Below are 23,626 nucleotides of genomic sequence, written 5' to 3'. Positions count from 1 at the left end.
TTTGTTTAAAAAAATAAAATAATAATTATTTTTTTTATACGGACCAAAATAATAATAATTGATCCACACACAGAGTGCGAACCTAAACAAATCAACACATTAAATTAATAAATCTGTCCGGAACTTTCAATAGCAGGACACAGGCCCGCACCGCATGACCCGTCCACGTTATCAACCCTACCAAAATAAACAGTGTTTTTTTCTCTGTTAGTTTGCAGAAGAAGAGAAGTGTTGTTGAAGGTGTGGTGGTGAGTCATCATGGAAACGTGTCAATCAAACACTGAAAGACAAATCCACTCATTTTCAACGTGTCAATCAAACACTGAAACACAAATCCACTCATTATCAACGTGCTTGTTCAATCGCATGCATAGTGACACCAATTCAAGCTTTCCCACTTGAATCAATCACAGTGAAAAACAATTTCAATTTTTTACCACTATACTATGCACCAAAGTTCCAAAACAGACAAAAAAATTAAAAAAAGGCTTGAGTTTTAATGGGTGAGAGAGGTGGCAGCAGTGATGGCACCACCACAAGGCTCCTCCAGACAGCGGCGGAGGACGGTGGTGACTCGGAAAGGAAGAGTAGTGAGAGACCAAGAGAGCCCTGGAAGGGAAAATATGTAAAGAGTATAGTTTTTGCAGGGCTTGATGCCATTATCACTTGCTTTTCTCTCATTTCTTCCATCAATGCTAGCACTAGATCCTCTGGTACGTGTATATATGTCATTTTTTCTTTTAACTGTAATTAGGGTCTTTGATATTTTGCTGAAATTTTGAGATACTTTTACAAATTTTGATGCTTTAAGTTGGTTATCACTTAAAGGATATAATCTGGAAATGGAGCCTAGACCCCAGAAGCTCAACATGTGTTGTTATGAGCTTATGCATCCTGTGTTAATTTATGATTATTTATAATGTTTAAGAGTTTATGCTTAATATCAATGAATCTGTTTGCTGTTTAATTACAGCGATGGAGGTAAAAGGGATTTACAGTGCTATGATTGCATCTACAGCTTTTGTCCTTTTCACACTAATTTTTAGTGCTAAGATTGTATGATAGGTAGTATGATAGGAACTCGCAGCTTGGGCTTTTCGCAACAAATTCCATTAGTTTTTACAATGGAGATTATGTGTGACAAAGGTTCTTGTCACTATGTCTGCATTTGTACATTCATGTTTCTCAGAAACACTGATACAGATTGTCTTGCCATTGATGCAAATATATAGCATATATGCTATTTTAACTTATATGGTACACTTTATATGCAGGGCATGTGCTGGTTCTTGGATTCTCAAACCTGGTGGCAGATGCAATATCAATGGGATTTGGGGACTCTGTGTCTGCTAGCTCTGAGCAGGAAGTGATCATTGAGGAAAGGAAAGTGACAGAATGGGATGTCAACAACCAAAGGAAAAAGGAGCAATCAGAGTTAGTGAATCACTATCAAGCTCTAGGGATGGACTGCAATGATGCAACCATGGTAAGCATAAAAAAACTACCATTTGAAATAAAATTAGAGTTTCACATACATTTCCAAATGTAAACTTTTATACTATCTACCCATTGGAAACTATCATTAGTATTACTTTCAACTCAACTGATATAAAAATCAACAAGCTTATCATACATAATAAAAGACTTGCACTGTTGGTACATGTATTATGAAAAATGCCTGCAATTCTCTTTTGAAGGCACTATTATCAATTAAAATTTATTGAAAATAAATTTCTTTGACAGATCTTACATCTTATGTAATGACTTTATCTTGGTTTTTAAGTTTCAATAAACTTAACCAATGATAAAATGTGTGTTAGAAAAAGTGTTTTAGAGAGGAGAAATTGTAACAAAACTTATCTAGAGTCAAAAGCTTACTCTTAACATGTTAACTTATTTGTCATGAGCAAATGGTCAATTCACTATAATAAGGATTGATATATTTCAATCATAAAAAAAAGTACAACAATTTTAACTCTTTTAGTTTTGTTTGAATTCTATTAATGAAAAGGAATTAATGAAAAAGTACAACAATGTGTTTGTGTTTAGTCTTTAGTATTTGTTATTTTAAAAAAAGTTACTATTATAGTCATATGTTTAGTCGTTAGGATTTGTCATATGTGTTGGAAAACTAAGGTTAATATTTTTACCTTGAATGGTTATAAAGAAAAAAACAAAAGGTAAAAATACTCTTTTCAAGATTATTTGCATATTAATCTTGAAATTACAGTTTTGTACTGAGATTTTAATTTTTTTTCCTGAAATATGTCAATATGAACTATTTATCCTTCCTTTTGTCCTCTTCGATATTTTATCCTCTTAGATAAATTGCTTGTAACTTCTAAACTTGGTCTGGATTTTGTTACTTGGTGGAAGGTTGTGAACATATTCACAAAGTACAATGACATCCTGGTAGACCAGAGAATGGTGGCAGACAAGGGAGTGCTGCCAGCAGACCAAGAAGTGAAGCACTGGAAGAATGGCCTTGTGACCTTTGCATCCTTCATGCTCTTTGGCTCAGCTCCTTTGCTCTCCTTCATCATCCTCATACCATTCACTGACAATGACTCTATCAAGTTTCTTAGTGCATGCCTTGTTTCTGCACTTGCCCTTGCTCTTCTTGGGGTGGCAAAGGCAAGGATTGCTGGCCAAAACATCATCTTCTCTGCTGCTGTCACACTTTTCAGTGGTGCCATAGCTGCAGCTTCTGCTTATTTAGTAGGCTGGTTACTTAAGCATTTGGCAGGATTAGAGAGTTGATAAATAGCTATAGTTGAATTTAATGGATCTGAAAACAATTTTTGGATAAATGTAGTTTTCATACCATGGCTGCCACAAAGTCCAAGTTCTGCTACATAGGTTTAATATTTATATTTCGTATTTTTAGTTGAATTTCTGCATATGTCCATGTGATTCTTTTTCCACCAAGTATTAATCTTAACCAAAATTTATATAATAATATAAAAACCTTCATTCATTCTTGAGAATGGAGTAGTGTTTTTTTCAATTCTCTCTTAAGATATAACTTTATTATCACTATATTTTATTTACCTCTTAATTATGTTCAAAATTGTGTATATGATAAAAAAAAATTCATTTCCAAGTCTAATATTTCAAAACAGGTTTAATTTTAAATATTTTTAAAATGTTATACATCCTTCTTAAAATCAACTTCATATTATTTTCGCCCGTTTAAATTTTTTTTTAATTAATTATAAACATCATCATAGTTTTAAATATTAAAAAAATTACAAGACTTAATTATAAATAGTTTTCATGTATTTATAATTTTATTTTTGCAATGATCAATATGTCTTGACTCTCTTAACTAACACTATCATAGAATAAAAAATGGTGGTACAGAACCACCAACTTTTCTAGCAGAAATTTGTTGTTAAAGATACAATAGATGATAAAGATTAAAACTGCATATTTAAGACTAAAACGGGTATTTTTTAGATACAGAAACCAAAACATTAAAATGTTACAAATATAAAGATTAAATGTTAAATGTGTAATCAACTTTCTTTATGATCATTAAAAGAAAAGAAAGCATAAAAAATGACTAAAGTGTAGAACGTAATTGGAGCAATTCTTGAATGAATAGTGTTAAAAATTATTTTAATTTTTCTTGAGGTTTTAATTAGTTGTGCCTATAGGCACTTGGCCTATTTAACAACTACTCAAAGAAAAGGAGTGACCATTGGTTAAGATGATAGTGAAAAAATAGAACTAAACAATGTGACATACATAGTTAACATGAAATCACCTCTTCTTCATTCTGTGATAACTGCAAAGCATGTTCTGCTTCTTTCAAGAATAACCTTGTTAGCTGCTTCTGTCCACGCCGATATACTATAGCAGACCACTTGTTTGTAGTCATCAACTTTGGTTCCTCAGAGTCATTTGTCTTTATGCTGAAATTTTGGGAAAGACAAATTATGCAATGAAATGGTGTACATATAAACAACTTAAGCGTTTAGTTAACAAATGTTTATGTATATGTTGTCTCTGTAATAAACAAGGAAGCATAGTTAAACTATTTTCATATAAGTTGTTTTCATAAGATATCAATAAGTTATTCAGATAAGTTGCAAAAAAAAACATTATAAATTAGGCTTAAATGTGTTTTTGGCCAGGGATAAACTTTTGGTCCCTAATAGTTTTTTTAAACTTTTGTCATTAATAATTTTTTAGTATGGTCTTGAAAAGCCGTTGAATAGAATCAAGAAGAAAGAAATGATGGACGACTCAGTTTAGGTACCTGTACCCTTGAAAAAAGATAGGCATCAGAGTCATCCCTAATAATCAAGGCATATATGAATACTATAATCAAGTATACTAATTTCTACCTTAAATTGCCGGTGCATTGTTTGCTGTCTTCCTGGCTATCAATAATAAGGGCTTTCCTGAGTAAATCAAGGTCATTTTCATCTGTTCCAGAATTCTCTTCAAGATCCATCATCCTTGAATGCAGTGAAATCAGTTAGGCATTGCACATAAGATCATCAATGTTGAAATGATGATGCATTAAAAGAGATTAAAGCATCATGGCTATGTAATTCCAGGAACTTACTTCACACGAAGAAGATCAACAAGCAATTGTAAAGCTCCAGAATCACCACAGACCTCCCACACTGCTGATTGGACATCTGTATCTGATAGTTCTCTCTCCCTTTCAGATCCAGCAAGCTTTTCATAGAGAGCATGAACATAAACAATTCAAATTAATATAATGCTTATCACTTGCCTTCGGGTTCTAGGCTTCTAGCTAAAAGTAATAATAAATTAATTTCATTTTATCACAAAATCAGCCAACAATCAAAGGCAAAGGTGGGAAGGACTTCTAATTGACCTTTAATTCAACAGTTCTAAACATGATTATATAATTGAGTACATGGATTCCAAAATAAATAAAAGAAAAAACTGAAAGTTATTAATGCATTAAAGACGTTTTGTTGAAAATTAAAAACAATTAATTAACATGTAACTTGTATCTGAGCTTGAAATTAATTGTATTACAATGGATTGGTTCAGTATTTGAATAGTCATCAGTAGCACTGTTATATTGCCACATGCTCAGCAGTGACTATACAGTCAATTGTTTTCATTTAGTATTTTCAGTCTGAATATTACTAAGTTGTAAGAAATTTAACTGCAGGTAAGGCAAGGTTTATGTTTCTCTTTCAAAGACAAAGAGGTTGTCATTGTCCCCGTGATGGAATCGAATGTCAAGTAGCCAGGTTACTTAACCTGCAGCAGTTAACTAATGGAACGGATTGGAAATGTGGTAAAACTAGATAAAAGACTAACGAAAGAAAGAGAAAATACAGTTTCAGTGACAAAGGTAGGAGCCAATAGTCTAACATTTCAAGGGAAATATGAAAAGTAAAATGTAGTATAGAAACTGAACCTCTTCCAGCATTGATGAAACCTTGTAAAGCTCTTCTTCTTGCATGGCTATGGTCCTCAAAGTAGTCATAAATTTCTCAGGAAACACCAGCTTGTTTGCATAAGATGGCGTCTTGCGCTGACCACTCCAACTATAGTTGCAAACTTGGTCAGCTTTTTCCTTGTTATCTTCTCCACTGGTTTGAGTTCCGAGTGGAAAAAACCCATTATCTAGAAAGGTTTTGGGTAAAAGACATCTCATTTCAGCCTTCTGTAAACATATAAAGAAACAGAAAGTGTAATTACAGAAGTTGGAAATTTTAGAACAGAAAGATGAAGGTAAATTATTAGCGTACCTGCACTTCAAGAAGCTGCCCTTTGGACTCTGAAAAGGAAATAGTATTCATTGCTTCTGCTGGATAGTGGACCTGGAGGACCAAACAATACGGTCAAAGAATGAAATGCTATTACAGTTGCAACACTGATTGGGTAACTATTGCAAGGAATTGATTAAAAAACAGGTAGATATTACTAGATATCTTTAATAAAACTTGCCACAAATTTAAATTGCCATTAAGCAACAAATAAACGGGGTGGTAGCCATAATTAAAAACAAATGAACACAAGAAAGCTTCTTGAGAGTACAAACTGAATTATGCTAACAAGAACAATTAAGAGAAGGGGAGTAACATGTTTAAAAATAAAGAGATTTTTTACTCTGGGTGCGCAAGGTCTAAGTATAAGCCATTACCATGACATAGTCATCTGTGTTGTCATCAATGACAAAACCATACAGATACAGAAGTTCCTGTGACAAGTGGAAAAATACGAAAACCATTAGAACTTTAAATAAGCTTCAAAGTAGCTTATACATCAACCTTTCATGTGTATATGGGGATATGTTGTTTTAGTGTACACATTTCGTGTATTCTATTTTTACTCTTCTAACTACCACTGTAAAGTATTATTTTTCTCCCACATTCCCCAAATCACTGACTTCCTCCAACAGTACACCATAAACCACTCACTATTTATTATTTAGCCTCTATTATCCCTCTTTTTATTTATTTATTTTTAAAAGTATGTATAGAGACACAGAACGCCTCATTTTTTGTAGTATATATAGAGGCCACATAAGGTGAGAAATGTTTTATTATGATAGATGAGAAGGATTAATAACTGCCATCAGAACAAAATAGTCAGTTTAGACTAAAATACTTAAAGAATTATTAAAATCTTTTGTACACTAACAAATCTCTATTTTATTTCCTTTTTATAACAAAAAGTATCTAAATATTCATAAAACAGAAATAAAATCTCTAAGAGATTTCAATTATTTCATTATAAAATATCTTAATAATCATGTGTTTTCTTTAAGATTATGATTATCTTATCACCATCACCATTATTATCATTGTCACTGTCGCAATCACCACCCTCATTGACACCAGTATCATGCCACCACTACTGTCATGATGATGGTAACAATGATCATGGCGATGAATTAATCTTAAAAGAAGATTAATATGATAATTGAAATATTTTAAATGAAATGATTGAGATCTTTGAGAAATTTTATTTTAGTTCCATGAATATTTAGTGATTTTGCTAGTGTAAAAAAAGATGTTAATAAATCTACAAATAAGCATTTTAATATAACCAGTCTATTTTGATCTGACGGTAGTTATTAATCCCTCTCATCTCTCATAATAAAACATTTTCTTACTTGATATGGCCACGAACACACATTTTACCCACTTAATAATTATCATGTGGTGAATTTATTTTACTATCATGTTTTCCAATTTGTAAGCATTTTATCTTCAAGTGATGTTGTTTTGAAAAACCATGGTAACAAAACAGCATCATGCTTTAGGACATGTCACAACTTTGTTGAAAATTGAAAACTATGATAGTAAAAGGTGCAACAAAAAACTTGATGGTATAATTTGAAAAATGATGGTAGTTGGGTAGTAATATACTAATATGCAACTAAGGCATATGTATAATAGTACACGTGAACTCAAAGTTAAAGGGACAAATCTACAGGGCAACACAACGCAGTGTTGCAGTTTATTGACAAGGCAATTATGTATCTGGTTCAATGAAATCTTTTGCAGTGAAGTTGAATATATTGCAACAAGACATTACACCAGTGGTTGCCACATGAAAAACCTTATTTTCCCTTACATACTTCTCAGCTTGAAGCCCAAAAAATTGGTGCTTAAAATGAATGGTAAAAATAGAACAGAAAAGTAAACTAGAATATAGAAAATAATATAGGAAAATTGTTTCAATTTTTAAAAACACGGAACAATATGAAGTACCTCATTTCCCTTGTTTCCATAACTAATGGAAATTTCTTGGTCATTCCGTAAGGGACTTTGAGCAGCTTTGCAATCAAGAAAAGAAAAATGGAGAGAGAAAGAAAAATATAAATAAAATGGAAATTTGAAAGAAACTACAAATGCAGAGGCACAAAAGTGGAAAACACTTATTTGGATGTTAACAAGGGCAATGAATATAAAAAGAAAAATTGTTACCTAAAGTAAGATACATGGAGAAAGGAATTCCTGTTGCTAAACCAGTTCCATCAACTTCCCATGTTGCTATTGGCTTCAGATCTGATTGGCCATATGATCAAGGTAAATAAGGCATTTGTTATATCTAGCATATATTACATGAAGATGGCAGACCCTGGCACAAAGCCAGGAATACATGTTTATGGAAACAAACAGTTCATTTATCTTTCCCATTTATCAATCACTATGCCTGCTGAACACATGGACGTTATCACTTCATAGTTTGCACCAAAATTTATCAGAATTGGAGCAACAAGGATTGACATCTAAGCCGTTAGTTCATAAAGGCTTTGATATGATGTCAAGAAAGTAATTGACAGAAATCTATACACTGTTAGACATCTAAGAATGGGTTTTCTATCAAACAATATCTAAAGGGGAACGATAAAAAAAAAATCATTGAAGAAATGAACAGGAAAGCAAAATAGAAGTAAATTAAATATCAACGGTTCAAGTAAAACAATTACCATGGTTACAAAAGTCAATGCCAGGGACAAGACCCTCAACCCAAACTGTTTCTCCTGTCATTGTGTAACTGGTAGATGTCACTTCCTTGGTCAAATTGTTAGATTTTTTAACCTGGCTACCTGCATTAAACTTCCCTATTTTAAAACCGTTTTGATTTCTCAAATTCATAGAATACTAAATGCTGACCTTTTTTATTGGACAGAAAACAGAAGAGAAAATTATTATAGGAAATTAGTGAAAAAAAAGACAGACTCACTTTTTTCATCAGCTTCAGGAATGCAACTGTCATGATCATCTTGCATTTCTGGAAATACATAGGATCGAGGCATTGGAATGTTCAAAGCACGGGTCCAAAATACTGAATTCGCCCTAGCAAGAAGGCAAGTCTACTATCAACCTCCAAGGATTTAGTTGACCATAAAAATTCACTAAAGTAAACAGCACATACCAAAGGAAATCTTCAAAGCACACCTCACTGCAAAAAGGTCAGGCAGAAAAGAAGCAACGTAAATGTATGTTCAAATTTTAGCTAACAAGTTAATAGCTGTTTGAAAACAAATCTAAAACATTTAAATTCATCATTCTAAAGATAGCTGAAAGGTATAGAGTTATGGCATTTTTTAATGTAGAATGACGAAATATTTACTGCAGATTGATATGGGGTATATTGAAAAGACAACGTAGAAATGTAAATACAATTGCATAGAATGTCATATTGACCAATCAAATCTTAAGTTCTTTTACTTCAGTGGTAGACTATGACCAAAAGAAAAGACAATATCTTGCATTTTTGACAGCTTGAAAGGACCATATCCTAGAACATCAAGAAATAGATTACTTACATCAGAATGAAATATGTTGAATAGAACTTAATAGGAAAAGCAGATGCACATTTAAAATAGTATAAGAACATTCGCATTTAATTCTTAGTGCCACAAATAATACCTTTCATATAAGGCGAAGTAGTGAACCAGTAACAAGTAAGTTATACATCCACAAGTGTAGGACTCAATCCCAAAAGCAAAATAACATCATCAACAAATATCCTACATTAAATAGCTCTAAATATACGACATCAAAATTTCAAGAACAGTAACCCGTCTCAAATATGAATTTAACACTTAAAAAACGTAAACTAATCGATAAAAATACAATTTTACCCAGCACATACATCTCTGAATTTCCATCAAGAGTCAAAAGTTTCTTCACTGTATCCTTCACTTTAGTTTCATACAGAGAAAGCAGGCTTTTCTTCTGCAAGATAAGACAGTTATCAAACATACTGTTGAGTAAAGTGACCAGAAGTTAATATACCAGAGATGAAATCTGGCATCTGGTTCTATCTCAAACAGACAAACACCATATAAAAAAACTAAACATGTTCGCTTGGAAGATGAAATCAGACACAAATAAAACTATGCTTAGGTTTTTTTAAGTGGTTTTTATAGTGTATCTAGTGTATGCCCCTCCTACGTCATTTTATCACATTGATCATTACTCATCGAAGAGCACATACAAAAGCTTCAGAACAGAGTGGTCACACAAACTACTTTCTGCAGTTATGGGAAGCAAATAAATATAAGGTCACACAAACTATGTTTTGAAATTCAGTGAAACAAAGACAAGCCTACACAGGGATAATCAGTTCTGTTTTTTTATCATATGTCTTCAAACTGGCAAGAAAAGCACAACTATAATTCAACTGGTAAATGGTACACAAATAATGAGTCACAAGACAAATTACCTGCAATTCAGTCGCGCGATATAATGTTGTTCCTCTTAGTTCTTTAAGTTCATCATCACTAAACCAAAGTGGATTCCCAAAAGTGGTTGGAAGCATGTCAAGGTACCTGATTTAGTTTCAACCACCTCACAAGTGAAACTCACAACACAATCTTATTCCCAAAGTAAAACACAATTAACCATACATACGGCTTCCATAGAGAATTCTTACGCAAACGCTCCACAGTCAATAACAGCATCATTAGTAACCTGTCATCTACATCTCCTTCTTCAAACATTGCTCTACATGCTGGTCCCATAAGAGGATCTTGCAACACCCTCATTGGAGTAATGGCTAAATCTAGTGGAACAACCAACACAACCCCTGATTTTTGAAGAAAACAATATTACATTCTCTCCTTTCAGTGGTCAAGAGGCACAGAACTGTAAACATTCAGATGACAACACTAAGCACCTAAAAAATTTCCTTTTATGACGATGCCCTTTTTTTAGCTTCAAAGGCAAGACCAGTGTTTTCAAATTTCAACATTTTAAGATTATAACAAAAGGGAATTAACAAAATTTCAGACACTTTCATATTCCAAACAGCAACAATGTCAGGTATATTCTAACAAACAATAACACCAACTCCTTCTCTCTACTCAATCCATATTGATATTACCATCAGAAACATCTTTTTCAGAAAAGATTCCAAACCCTCGTTTGGAATCACACCACTTGATCTTGCAACCTCGTAGCTCCACCCCATTTACCTGAATTCAATCCCAAATCCAAATTCAAAACTTATCAAAAGACACCATGGTGTATTCAACACAAAATCTTAATATACGTTGCCCTTTGGCCACAAATTCATAAGCATGTTCACGAACCTGCAGCCACTGCATGAAAGTTTCGAGCTTTGCTTCTTCTGGGCTCGCCATAGCTACTAGTACCTACTCAATTTTTGGTTTGCGCCTACTTGAATAAAAGAGTGACCAAGGGTTTAATTAATTGAGTAAAAGCCTTAAAAAAAATAAAAAAATAAAGTGCAAATTATAATAATACTGAACGTTCATTTTTAAGAGAAAAAAGAGAGTAAGATGTTCATTTAAGTGTTGAGATTAAACATTATAAAGTTAGAAAAAATATTCAATCCATTTCCCTGGTTTAAGACAAAGAATATCAATTTTCGTAAAGTGTAAGTATATTTTAGAGAAAATATCATATCTACAAAAAAATTTTACTAATTATTTATATTTTCTTTATTTTTTTATTTTTCTAGTAGCTTATGGAATGGGAAAATGAATTAAAGTGATTTTTTAAATTTGTAATTAGTTCCATATTACCTAATTCATAAGTTTTTTTTAGTTGCATCTTTAGTTTTTTAATTATATAATCTGGAAGTTTTTTCTACTTTCTAGATTATGTAATATGAAAGTCTTTTATTAAGTGTGTGTTCGGATTACATAATTCGAAAACTACTATCAAATCCATATGGAAGTAGCAAAAACAAGGCAAATATTTTCATATTTTATATCATATTGACATTGACGAACGAAAACAAGACAAGTTCTTCCTACGCCCAATCATTTTTAACTTGTATCCAATATAAAATTTTTGATTCCAAAAAAGTTATTTACTCTGGAAATGAAAATCCAAAACTCAAAAAACACCATCGAGACAAATATATCCAGAATTCAAAATTCAAAATCTCATTCTGGATAAAAAAAATCCATAATACATAAAATTCGTTTTGGAAAAAAAAAATCTGGAAACATTCCAGAAAAGAATATCCGTAACGTATAATCCTATTTATTTAAGGGTACTTTCGTCTTTTTATACTTAAATTGGGTGCATTGATATGGTGCAGGAAGTAATTGCCCAAAAATAATCCAAAACTATGCATTTGTTATCACTGCTTTGATTAATGAGCCAAGTGCAACAGTATCATAGCTTTTACTTCTTGCAGCCCATTTCTGAACCTGCACAACAAAATTTTCAGAATGACTATTTTATCCTTATTTAAAGTAACTTACCATAACACGTTTTAGAATTCATAAAATACATTCCACTTTTTTACAACATAATAAAATTTATAGAACAAGATTTTTTAAATAAAATTTCTTGGACAAGATTTTTGGAATAAATTTTTTAAAACATATGAAATATATTCCAAAACACGAACAAAATTTTTAGAACAAATTTTCCTTAATATCAGGAACAAAATTCTAGAACAATTTTTACTGAATATATTATGTTTCAATAACATTGGTTAACTTAAAATTTAAGCAATGATTTGTTATGTTTCAATAACACTGCTTAACTTAAAATTTCCACGCTAAAGGATAACTCAGAAATAATTATACACAATTTCGTAGATATTTTTTAAATCATTTTAAAATTAGTGTCCATTGATGAATTTTTTTATCATTTTGTATTGGTTGTTATAAGTCACCTAAGTTGATGGTTTTCAAATCCATGTAAAAAGTTATTTTTCTAAGTAATGAAAACATGTATTTAGAATTCAAGGTTTAAAAGGTTATCTAAATTGTTTCCAATTAATTAAATTGGTTTTCATTTTTTATTAAATTGTAGGAAATCGTATTATACACGATATCTCCATAAACAAGACTTATAAATATTGGACCAAATCACATTCAATGACAACATTAAATGCAATTGAATAGCTTAAGCAAAACAATTTCATGACTATGGGAAAGTATAGAGCTAAACTTATGGACTACATGTCTAATTTTATTTTATTTTTATGTTTGGCTTGCATTGACTTTTTCATAATAATCACTATTTAGTTAAACTTAACTACCTTCTTAATGATAACTTTAATCCTCCGTTTTCTTAAATAATCGTTTTTTTACTCAAATTTAAAATGCTTAAAACATAAAATATTTATTTATAATTACTAATTAATTTGGCTTGTAAAATTAAGACTGATCCTATTTTCTTATTTAAAAGTTTATTCATTTCTTTCACAGTATACTATTGCATCCTATTTTTTCCCTATTGGTGCTTCGTTCCAATTTTTGAAACTTGGTCAATTACTTAAACTTTAAGAGTACTGCAGAATAATTTATAGCAATCACATTTTAGTACTTTTTTAAAGATAAAAATTAAACATAAATATTTAATTTAGTTTCTATAAATAAAGTTTACTACAATATTTCTTACTTGATATCAATTTGGTGCATGTGACTCCCCATGTTTATATTTAAATGTGTGTGTGGTAAATTATATGACACTATTAAGATAACCCTAACATAACTTTTACTTTGTAAAATAATATTAATATGACCAGTTTTATTTTTTTTAATGTAAATTGTTGGTTTGGATTGAATTACCTCTAAGACATTAAAACTACGGTAAATTTTCACTATGACATTTTCACTGTGTCGTATCATTTAAGACATGCAATTAACAAAAAATTTAAAATTCAATATTTTCTTTAGTTTTCTTACCAATGTAGGAATCTGAAAGTGATTATTATATACTCTGGATTTCAATATCTAAATTTAAAATATCATTTTTATATTTTATTTAAACTTTTGGATGGCCATATCCGGAAGTGAGTTATGAGTTATAGATTTCTATATTTGGAATGATGTGCTGTAAATGATGTTGATGATCAAAATCCGAAACTCATTTATGTTTGCTTATAGATCTTGATATTCGAAAATCATTTATGTTGTCCCGATAAGCTTTCAGATGGCGAAATCCGAAAGTAACATATTGGTTATGGATTTATATATTCAGAACTTTGTGATTTGAATTACCGATATAAATATACAAGATTTCAAATTCTTAAAGATAATTTCACATGAGTGTGTTGAGTGTGAGTTTGAATTGATACGGTGGATGAAGCCTAAAACTAAAACTACATAGAAAGGCATGAAAGCATCCTCCAGTTTAAATATTTGCTCATATTCATTTCATCAAGTTTCCTAAACATAGTAATCATATATTCTTTTCCCATTTATTAATTTGTTATCAAACCCATTTGAGAATTTCCACCCTCTTTTCCCTTTCCATGTTCAAAACAAATTATTTGTTAAATGCAAAAAAAAAAAAAAAACATTTAAGAATGCCGAAGAACCTATAATTTGGACATCTATTCAATGAATAAATAGCAACACTTCCACATGAAAATAACAATATCTTCTTGATAGATAGGAGGAAGATACATTTTATATCTTACTTATACCTCCCACATTGGATTAGAAAAGTGTGAGGAAGAAGCTCTCAAGCTTCCAAGAAATAGTTATCAAAGAAAATATCATTTAATGAAAAGCCAACAATTTAATGAAACAGTACACGTTGTTAGAAAGAAATTGACAAAAGGAAATTCACTGTTAGAAAGAAAATAATTTCGAGATCAAATAAATAGTTGCATTCAATGTATTAGATTTATAAGATGAAAAACCCATAAAATTCAAACAAATAAAATGGTTAGATTACATTTTTTTTACTTTACATCCTAACCAAAACCTACTAGAACTAATCGAATCCTTTTTTTTAACTCTTAGATTAGTGACCTTAAAAAAATTGACTTTTGTATTTTTTAAATTTTTATTTCATTTTCTTATATGTTATATAGTGTTATTGAATGGGTCATGTTTATTATATGTTATTTTTTAAGTAAGATATTGTAAAGGAATCCATCTCATATATATATATATAAAGTGATAATTATAGAGAAAATAAATATTTGTATTGTGTAGATAAAATATGTCAAACTAAATTCGTACATAAGAGGTCTCGATCATATAATCAAATAATCTTCTAAAACTCTTTTTTCTCAATTACATTACCTTATGTCAGACTAATAGAATATTTAAGAGTGTTATTCACGTTAATTATGTCCAACATCTCATATGTTCAACTCAACTTTATAAATAAGTAGGCTAATATAAGATTTAATATTTATATTCATGTTAATTATGTCGAACACCTTATATGTCCAACTTGACTTTTTATAAATAAGTTAACCTAGTCCAAACCAAAATACGTATTTAATAATTTTTATTATTTAGAGTTATCGAATATTAATTTGAGTGTCAGAAAACTTATTACATATATATTCCACATATGTCGACAACTAAAACTCACTCGAAACGGAGACTAAGAAGACACAAGTGAATAAGACTCAAGGAACGAGACCTTGAGTCCCTCTTATGTAAAGAATAATTTAATTGTTAAAAAGACTTTTTTTTATCTTATATTACTATAAATTATAGTAACAATTTATTTGTTTTATGAAAATTGGACGACCTAAGTTAAGACACTTTTTTATCACTTTGACTATATTTGAATTTATTAATTTTTTTATAAACCTTTTCGAACAAATTTAATTAAATATAATCGGTTCGGATTAATTTGTTTTAGCGTAAAGCTAAAGCAACAGAATTAGTGAGTACCCTACAATTAACACAACTAAAAATGGAAAAGAAATACATATAATCTTAATACTTTAGGGCTGAAAAATAAACTAAATGAAACATATTAAAATAACATTTAATTATTACTATAAACTGTGTTTTTTATTACGAGTAGAAGAATAATGTAACACTGTAGATTGTCTGAATACACAAGATATAGTTTTGAATAATAGACATTTAGTATTCATTAAGGACTTCGAAGAAATTTCCAATGTCATAATAAGAAACCATAAAAATGGTAATTTTAATTTTTAAAGAAAATTTCAATGTTTTCATGGTTTTCCATTTTCACCAAACAAAGAAAAGAAAAGAGTGTGATAAGAATATGATCAGATCACAGTAACCATTCTTCTTATTCTTCCAAGTGAATCCAGTGTGCACTCTTTTCTCTATTTTCTGCTGTGGAAACTGTAATTCAGAGTGGCGGGTAAAATAACAACACTGCCACGGTTTTTGTTTTCACCAAATCTCTTTGCCAGCAATGCAAGTAAGCAAGGTGCTTTGAGATTGACGCAACACCTTCACCATCATCGTCATCATTCTCCTCTGTTATGTAGCGTCCTTCGCGCGCTAAAAGTTTATCGTAATTGTGCTATCAGATCTGACTCGCTTTCTGACTGCAAAAGCAGGTGATTAATTGATCTGATTCGTTTCCGCCTTTTTTGCTTCTCCCCGGAAGCTGATTGTTGGATTTTCCCAGGAGGTAGGGCTCTTCGAATGGTGGGAGATTCTCAAGTTTTGATTTTGATGGGTTTTGTTACGTGGGGTTTTTGCTTGATTCTGTTGTCATTTTTGTACTTTGTGATGTGATGTTGTTTGTTAAAGCGGTGGTTATTTGGGTTGAACTTTTTAGTTGTGGGATTTGAAATCTATGGAGTAATTGGAATTGGAAATGAATTTGCTCCTGTTGCCGTGCATGACAATTGTGTGAGCTTTTATTGTTGTAATTTTGATTTTGATGGGAGGGAGGTTATGATTTATTGAAGGATTGGATATGCTTGTACAGTAGTGCACGCCCAAATTTATGAGCTTTTTATGTGGGGCATTAGATTTAGCATTTATAAGCCTTCTTTTTGGCAGTTGACTAGCCTCGTTTTTCTGTGTCAGTATATGAAAACCCCATTTTAGCTTCCCAAAAGTGATAACAATTAAGAGCTTCTGGTTGGGTAATAATAGTACTTGTATAATTTTTATGACTGAAGTTAATCATTAGAATGTTGGAGATGTGATCCCAGAGCCCATGCTGTGTGCACAAAAGTTAAGGACACCTCCTTTGCAAGTTGCTACAGACAAAGGCCATTGCTGTGTTTCCGAACATAGTTTAGAAGTAGGAGATTAAACACAATGTATTGTGTAAGATATAAATGGAGTTTTCATGCCTGCCTTGTGTTAATGTGTGTCAGGAGTGGAGCAGGTTACATTTCGACAATGGCATGCATACGTGCTAATAATCTATAAGCATGGAGTTGTTTACCTTTTCAAGAAAATATAAAGCATTTTAGACTGCACTCTCTGAAAACAATATACATGTTGAACTTTAGCAATGATTATTCATCATCAATTTCAATTAAGCTTCGAGAGCTTAATGCATCTGGTGAACTATGGTGTGAAATCCACTAGTATTCTGGAAGATGATGAGTTCTAGCCCAGGTTTTTTCCTTTTTTATTTGCTTAATAATGTCCTCTGCCTCAGTTCAGTGGTTGGAGTTGTCATCATGTGGCGTGAATGTAAGTTTAAGTTGTGGCAAGACCTTTATTCCTGATGAAAAGAAAGGACCCATTTCAGAGGGTCTGATCCTTCCTAAAAAGACAGTAATAGTGAGAGCTTTATCGCACTAAGCTGTGTCTTAATAATGTCCTTTACAATTTAATAAAAGAAAAGAAGAAATTATTTCTGTTTAGCTACTCTTTCCTTTCTCCCCCAAGATTGCTTTGCTTTTCTTACATTTCACACTCTTTTTTTCTAATTATTTTCATTTTGTTCTGCAGAATCATACTGATACATCCTATAATACAATAGCACTTATTCAATGAAGAGTATAATTTCACCTATGCAAAGTGCTATGCCATCTCCAACTTTTCTGTGGAGGTTCAAGGTCTGTATATCATACACAATTTGCTTAAGTTCAGTGGTCGACACCACTCTGTTCAAGTGGATGTTTTTTTTATTTGTAGAGGGACTGGGAGGTCCTTTAAGCTGGAGTATTATTTTAATGTTTCATAGGTTTGAAACAAAGCTGACAAAACGTAACACTGATACACAATAAAAATAAAAACAAAGTGGAAAAGGAAATAAGCATCCCTTTTATGATAACTGTAGTCATGACATTGCTTAGTAAGTTTCTTTATATTATCTGGTCTTTGTTCATATTAGACTTTCTTGGATCTCTCCACGTTCAGTGGCCATATATATAATGCTTTCTTCTCCTCACTTTGCAATTTATTTATCATGCTGATGCATATTGATAGACGCACAGTTTTCATTAAATTTCTGATTGTGGAAAATTTGCTGCTGTATGTTTTTGTTTGTAAACTTGTACCTTAATATAATTTTTGTGTTATTCTAATGTTCCTCGGTAATGTTAGAAGAATTAAATTTTGAAAATAAATGAAGAAATTCTTTTGTGCAGATTGTAATTTTATGTTTGTGGAAGTCTCTGTCAGTTTAACTGTATATCTTTCTTTAATTTCTCAGTTTTTTTTACTTGTATTGTATATGAACTTCTGTCCATGTATGTATATATTTTTTCAGGTGACACTCTTTCTTATATGGGGCCTTATTTGCTGCAAGGTTGGAACCTGTCTTTTCACTTTTATTATATAAAAATTGTCCATGGATGCCAATGAGCATCTATCGAGTAGGCCTCTGATATTTTCCATACGTATTCCACGCCTAATATTTGTCTTTTCCTGGTATCAGATTAGTTGGGATTCTGTCATGAGAATGGACGCAAATTTGAGAGATCTGTTTTTATATGAAGCATTTTTGTATTACAATCCTCTCCTTCTTGTGGTGAGTCGGGGGTTTAATTCTCCTGTATATGCTGTACATTGTTCACGATTTTTATGGAACTTTATTTTATACCTTTTCTTGTTTCTTCACTGTTATATACAGACTATGATGGTTTGGCTTTGGGGAGTAAATTTGTGGGTATTTCTACAATCCACTGTAAGCTATACCAAGGTCTTTGATCTTGATCAAAACCACCTTACACACAAAGAGATATGGAAGGTAGTCAGGTTCTTTGCTCAGCCTTCATTTTAGAGAAAACATTATTCAATGCAAAGTGGAAAGTTTGATGTTTTTCTTGATTCATGATTTTTAAAATCAATATTTCAACTATAAGTTTGTCTGTATCTGGTTCTTTGAAACACATACTGGTAATCAAAGTAATAAATGCTTATGCACTTAAAAGCCAAATTAGCCTTTGTATGGGTTGTCAACAGTAAAATATAAAACAGAATTTGTAGAGGGACAGTAGAAGGAGTCAAAGGTAGAGAGGGGAGAAAAAGAGGATGTTGGTAGGAACACACTTTGCTCTAGGAGCAAACAATTGAATTCATACTAAATGGCAAGTGAATGTCTCCTCTCCATTCCAAAACAATAAATTCCTCCAGCAATCCATCATTGTAAGCACGTCAGATAGAATAAGCAGTCAACTATGTCTAACATATCAGCAATAAGAAATGAATTAATGTGGACTTTACTAACATGAATAAATTGAATTTGAAGATAAATTGTTCTACAAATTAGCTTATACATAAACAACTTTTAGCTTTTGGAGAATTTAATTAGTTTATACAGCATATTTTCTTCTCCCGAAATGTTTATAGAGAAATTTATGCAAACAAACTGATTTTGTAGCCCAATCTCTAACCCATGCTTCTGCATCAAGCTAATCTTTTGTGAAGTTGTGTCAGTAACATGGTTTGATGCTGCTACTATGTAGATCCATTATCCATGTTTTAAGTATTAACTTCAACTGTTACGTTATTTTCAGTGTAGCACTTGGATGACAATCATTGTCCCTACTAGCATGACTGCTTACCTTTATCTCTATTCTCATGGGGAAGTATCGCTGGCTGCATCTCAACCAGTTTAGTATCTGTTTCTCTATCCTCTATCACCAATAGTAGAATGTGACTGCTGCTTTGAATTTGATATTATTTGCTTGATTTGATATACGTTTTTTCATTATGTTAAACATATATGTAATTGTAATTTTTTGTGTTTTTGTGGAGATGGAAGCTGATGTCTTAATTTTTTTCTAAGGTCAGGAGTAACTCTTTCTGCTAGGAAATGAATTGCTTCCTGTGATCCTTTCTATGAGAAGCATTTTGGCTAACATTTATTCTGATCATATGACATATATATGGTATTGCAGGTGCTTCTCTACATTATTGTTGCAGTAGTCTTGATCTTTCCCTTTGATATTTTCTATTTGTCCTCTCGATACTTCTTTTTGAGGACATTACTTCGGATAGCTTTCCCTTTGCAGGTAAGATTTTTGACTGTCATGCTTGACATGGAAGTTTGAGTGTTGGTCAGCATTTGGTTTCTTTTACAAAGCACCTGAAAATCCAATAATTTTGTGTTTTAAGTTTATTGTTGTGAATTTACAAATCCGAGAGCTACTGTTTGATTCAATGGTTTTAATAATTTAAGTTGTTATTTTTACTATTTTCTGTAAGTTTGTTGGTTGGTTTTCTCATGCCTGTCATTTATATAATTTATGACTTTTCTTACAAATAATGGTTCTTTTCTTCTTACAGCCAATTACGTTTCCAGACTTTTTCGTGGCTGATATTTTGACCTCCATGGCAAAGGTACAGTACATAGCTTAATAACTTATTTCTTGGTGCATTCTTCTTTGTTGATGATCACCTTGCCTATTTAATCATTTATTTGGAAAAAAAGGTTTGCTGCTGTTATATGTACCAATGTTTTTTATTATGCTAATACTTATAATCATTGCTTTCCTAGTTGTTTTTCCTAATTGTGCACTGCATACAGGTGTTTTCAGATTTAGAACGTTCAGTGTGCAGAATGGTAAACAGACAGGTATGCTTTGCCAAATTTTCTTTTTCTTTATACTGCTTGTAACTTGTCATCTCTATTTTAGTTCTTCTGTCTTTCAGAGTCCTAGTTGAAATAACAACAGAATTTTAATATCCTGACAAAAAAATTACTTTGCATGCACGCTTCATTTTGGTCATTGATCTTCTATTATGTTTATAATCTTCTCATTTGCATTTACTTCCTTTTGATACAATGGGTGCCAAGCTGGGTACTATGTGGTAGATTCAACAAAATTACAGGCTTATTTATTTCCCTTCTTGCTTTTTTTGTTTTAAAAACTGTTTCTAAATCATACTACTCAGCTCTGCAACCAATATCTCATCCAACATATATTAAATATTGAAATTTATCTCCAAATCTGTGTTTTAGAAACTAAAAAACAGAAAGAGCTGGAAGATGTTTTCTTGTCCTCTTCTTTTGTATTCAAGTCTTCTCGAAACAGAAATGTGCTCAAGGAACAAACATTCCAAAGTTTTCAGGGACAAATAAATTTTAGAAACCAGAAACTGTTTTTGAAAATAGTAAAGAAGCCTATTCCATTCTCTCATCTTTTAGCTGTGCAAATTTACATGTTCCTTCCATATTTTTGTTATGGTGAATTTGAATACTATATTTGTATTTTTCATAATATGCAGGTTGCCACAATTGCTTGGCTTGAAGCTGATTCAGTTTGTGGTAGTCACTCAGTTGCGATACCAATGGTCCTTGTTCTTCCTTATATATGGCGTTTATTGCAATGTCTGCGCCAGTACAGAGATACCAAAGAAAAAAATTGCCTCTTCAATGGTAATTGCTTTTGGTAACTTTATCCCTTGCCCTCCTGAAAGTGTAAGATGTCCCAGTTGAGTGGTTGTCCTGATAGTGCAAACGCTCGTCATCTTCTAAGGCACAAAAATCAATCTTTGTATTGCTTGTTTAAAATAATGTCTGTGATTATTGCATTGCTTGTTATCCAGGTATTCTAACACCATTTGCATTTTGTTTTCCAGCTTTGAAATATTCAACAGCAGTTCCAGTCATTTTTCTTTCAGCCCTTAAATACCATGTTCTCCATGAGAAATGGTCAACTCTGTATCGGCCACTGTGGCTTCTCTCTAGTGTCATTAATTCCCTCTATTCATTTTACTGGGATATAACCAGAGATTGGGATTTAAGGTACAAATCTATCATCTTTTCCTTCATATTGATAATAACAGCCCTCACAATTTTCTCAGATGGAAATGTTACTTTCACCAAATTTAATTTTAAACCTTATGAATAAAAAATATACTAAAGAAGGTTCAACTCATGGTATGCATATTTATGTGCACATGGAGTCTATGTGCTAGCTTTACGCACCATTCTACTTTTTATGTTAAGTAATCACACTGATTTCACTTTATATTGACATTTTTATCCTTTTTTTTACCTTTGTTTTACAGTGGATTTTCTCGCATATTCAAGTTCAACAAATCAAGTGTAGTCTCCAACATGTTCTATGGTCGACAATGGGTAAGAAGCTGAAGCATCTTAGCATCTTAGAACAAAGATGCAAGATATTTTTCGTTTGATCTGACAAATCTAGTCTCTGAGCTGCAGATATACTTTTGGGTGATTGGAACCAACTTCATTCTGCGCTGCTCATGGACATACAAATTATCTGCTCATCTCCGCCATAACTACCTGACAGTGTTTGCTATCACTCTTCTGGAGATGTGGCGTCGCTTCCAGTGGATATTTTTCAGAGTTGAAAACGAGTGGAACAAGATCTCGCGATCTGGTGTTCAACTCACTGAAATTCCAAGAGAGGAGGAGAAATTGCTAGGTTCCAACATTCATGATGTATAGAGAATCTCAGTCAACCAATTTTTGCCAATATCTTCATATCAGCAACTGGTCTAATTCAATTTTTAAGCTAATCTTAGTTCTAATCCCAAAAGCATTTTTCTTCATTTGTTCCTGGCCAACCAACACGATGAAGTTTTCAACATGCACATGCATTGTTGTCGGAGACTCAAATAGTTGATTCCATTGCTGAAGCAGCCAAACTCTGTAGTTCCTTCTGTGTTGTATCAGTATGCTTTCTACTGAAATGGGAAGAGATTCTGTCACTGACTCAGCAGTTCAATGTAAATGAAGAAGCAAGCCTACAGTTGCATGCATAATTGAAGAGATTCTTAAATGAATATGTTCACTAATGCATGAAGAGCTGCAAGAAGTAGTACTTAAGAACAATGGTGGCCATAATGGATGTTGCATTCATTTTTCCCTCCTTTTTTTCGTGGTTCTTTAATTAGATTAGCATTTGTAACGAGAATGGACACAAAAGATATGTTTATTTGCTACACTCAGAGTCGAATCAGGATACACTTCTAATAAAAAGAAGACTTAAACACAACTTCCATTTTTCTATTTTGTTCCACAAAACTTTCGGTCCTTTTATTTTTACATTATAGATATTTGATCTTCCTATTTTTGAAAATCTGGACTCATGGTCAAATCTTCGATTTAGTCTACATTTTTTTTTCTTTTTTACATTTTGATTAATTACATTACTTTGGGATGGTATCTTAAATAATGTTAGAATTAGAGTATAATTGAACAGAAATAAAAGGAATGAAACATCATTTTTTTTGGTAATCATGTTATTGATATGAAGTATTTAGTGACTTTGCTAATGACTTTGTGTTTGTGTACCTTCATGAGATGAGACAGACCTCCATCTTCCTCTTGCCTTGCTTCAAATTAATGGTGTCAGACACACGTATCGGACACTATACTTGTATGACATGTATCAGTGAAGTGTCTAATTCAAAAAATATTTGTTGGATCTCTGACAATTCTAGCACGATTCTAATAATATTTTAAAAAGAAAAAATACATCAATTTTTTAAAACTCAAACTTATTGTATAAATTTTTATTATAATTATAAAAATAAGGAACAAATCTTTTT

At 31.8% G+C, this 23,626-nt stretch overlaps 3 protein-coding genes across 5 annotated transcripts; 2 read left to right on the top strand and 1 right to left on the bottom strand.

Moving 5' to 3' along the window:
- The first annotated feature begins 323 nt into the window (after window positions 1-323).
- LOC137824401 (uncharacterized) lies at window positions 324-2,892 on the top strand. Its single transcript, XM_068630037.1, has 3 exons — window positions 324-713; window positions 1,275-1,486; window positions 2,377-2,892. The coding sequence occupies exons 1-3, from the start codon at window positions 500-502 to the stop codon at window positions 2,758-2,760; spliced, it is 810 nt and encodes a 269-aa protein (XP_068486138.1). The 5' UTR covers window positions 324-499; the 3' UTR covers window positions 2,761-2,892.
- On the bottom strand, window positions 2,123-11,208 carry LOC137824400 (uncharacterized). 2 transcript variants are annotated; one of them, XM_068630035.1, is made up of 17 exons: window positions 11,054-11,208; window positions 10,846-10,936; window positions 10,374-10,548; window positions 10,186-10,291; window positions 9,613-9,695; window positions 8,890-8,916; window positions 8,698-8,810; window positions 8,441-8,560; window positions 7,935-8,015; window positions 7,719-7,783; window positions 6,143-6,199; window positions 5,748-5,819; window positions 5,414-5,662; window positions 4,577-4,692; window positions 4,353-4,466; window positions 3,770-3,917; window positions 2,123-2,707 (listed from the first exon to the last, which is right to left on the bottom strand). In XM_068630035.1, the coding sequence occupies exons 1-17, from the start codon at window positions 11,102-11,104 to the stop codon at window positions 2,684-2,686; spliced, it is 1,692 nt and encodes a 563-aa protein (XP_068486136.1). In that variant the 5' UTR covers window positions 11,105-11,208; the 3' UTR covers window positions 2,123-2,683. The 2 variants fall into 2 exon arrangements, with proteins under 2 accessions (XP_068486136.1, XP_068486137.1); XM_068630036.1 differs by having other exon boundaries at window positions 10,396-10,548; window positions 11,054-11,144.
- A 4,658-nt stretch (window positions 11,209-15,866) lies between these two features.
- On the top strand, window positions 15,867-23,070 carry LOC137825067 (uncharacterized). Of its 2 annotated transcripts, none has more exons than XM_068630742.1 (13): window positions 15,867-16,242; window positions 17,603-17,709; window positions 18,366-18,404; window positions 18,534-18,626; window positions 18,729-18,845; window positions 19,615-19,710; window positions 19,999-20,112; window positions 20,387-20,440; window positions 20,628-20,675; window positions 21,329-21,479; window positions 21,683-21,848; window positions 22,115-22,184; window positions 22,272-23,070. In XM_068630742.1, the coding sequence occupies exons 2-13, from the start codon at window positions 17,644-17,646 to the stop codon at window positions 22,518-22,520; spliced, it is 1,263 nt and encodes a 420-aa protein (XP_068486843.1). In that variant the 5' UTR covers window positions 15,867-16,242; window positions 17,603-17,643; the 3' UTR covers window positions 22,521-23,070. The 2 variants fall into 2 exon arrangements, with proteins under 2 accessions (XP_068486843.1, XP_068486844.1); XM_068630743.1 differs by having other exon boundaries at window positions 15,950-16,316.
- Window positions 23,071-23,626: the final 556 nt, after the last annotated feature.

The sequence above is a fragment of the Phaseolus vulgaris genome, chromosome 8 (assembly GCF_000499845.2).
Source record: "Phaseolus vulgaris cultivar G19833 chromosome 8, P. vulgaris v2.0, whole genome shotgun sequence".
Classification (NCBI taxonomy): Eukaryota; Viridiplantae; Streptophyta; class Magnoliopsida; order Fabales; family Fabaceae; genus Phaseolus; species Phaseolus vulgaris.
This window is presented reverse-complemented; position numbering and strand designations above follow the sequence as displayed.

Bases quoted from the DNA above. Each gene is read 5' to 3' on its own strand.
- LOC137824401 (XM_068630037.1), top strand. From the start codon at position 500: ATGGGTGAGAGAGGTGGCAGCAGTGATGGCACCACCACAAGGCTCCTC. The intron at 714-1,274 runs GTACGTGTATAT...CTTTATATGCAG, and splicing joins TGCTAGCACTAGATCCTCTG to GGCATGTGCTGGTTCTTGGA. The intron at 1,487-2,376 runs GTAAGCATAAAA...ACTTGGTGGAAG, and splicing joins ACTGCAATGATGCAACCATG to GTTGTGAACATATTCACAAA.
- LOC137825067 (XM_068630742.1), top strand. From the start codon at position 17,644: ATGAAGAGTATAATTTCACCTATGCAAAGTGCTATGCCATCTCCAACT. The intron at 18,405-18,533 runs GTTGGAACCTGT...TCCTGGTATCAG, and splicing joins GGGGCCTTATTTGCTGCAAG to ATTAGTTGGGATTCTGTCAT. The intron at 22,185-22,271 runs GTAAGAAGCTGA...TCTGAGCTGCAG, and splicing joins TGTTCTATGGTCGACAATGG to ATATACTTTTGGGTGATTGG.
- LOC137824400 (XM_068630035.1), bottom strand. From the start codon at position 11,104: ATGGCGAGCCCAGAAGAAGCAAAGCTCGAAACTTTCATGCAGTGGCTG. The intron at 10,937-11,053 runs GTTCGTGAACAT...GATTGAATTCAG, and splicing joins CTTTCATGCAGTGGCTGCAG to GTAAATGGGGTGGAGCTACG. The intron at 5,663-5,747 runs GTACGCTAATAA...ATATGTTTACAG, and splicing joins GGCAGCTTCTTGAAGTGCAG to AAGGCTGAAATGAGATGTCT.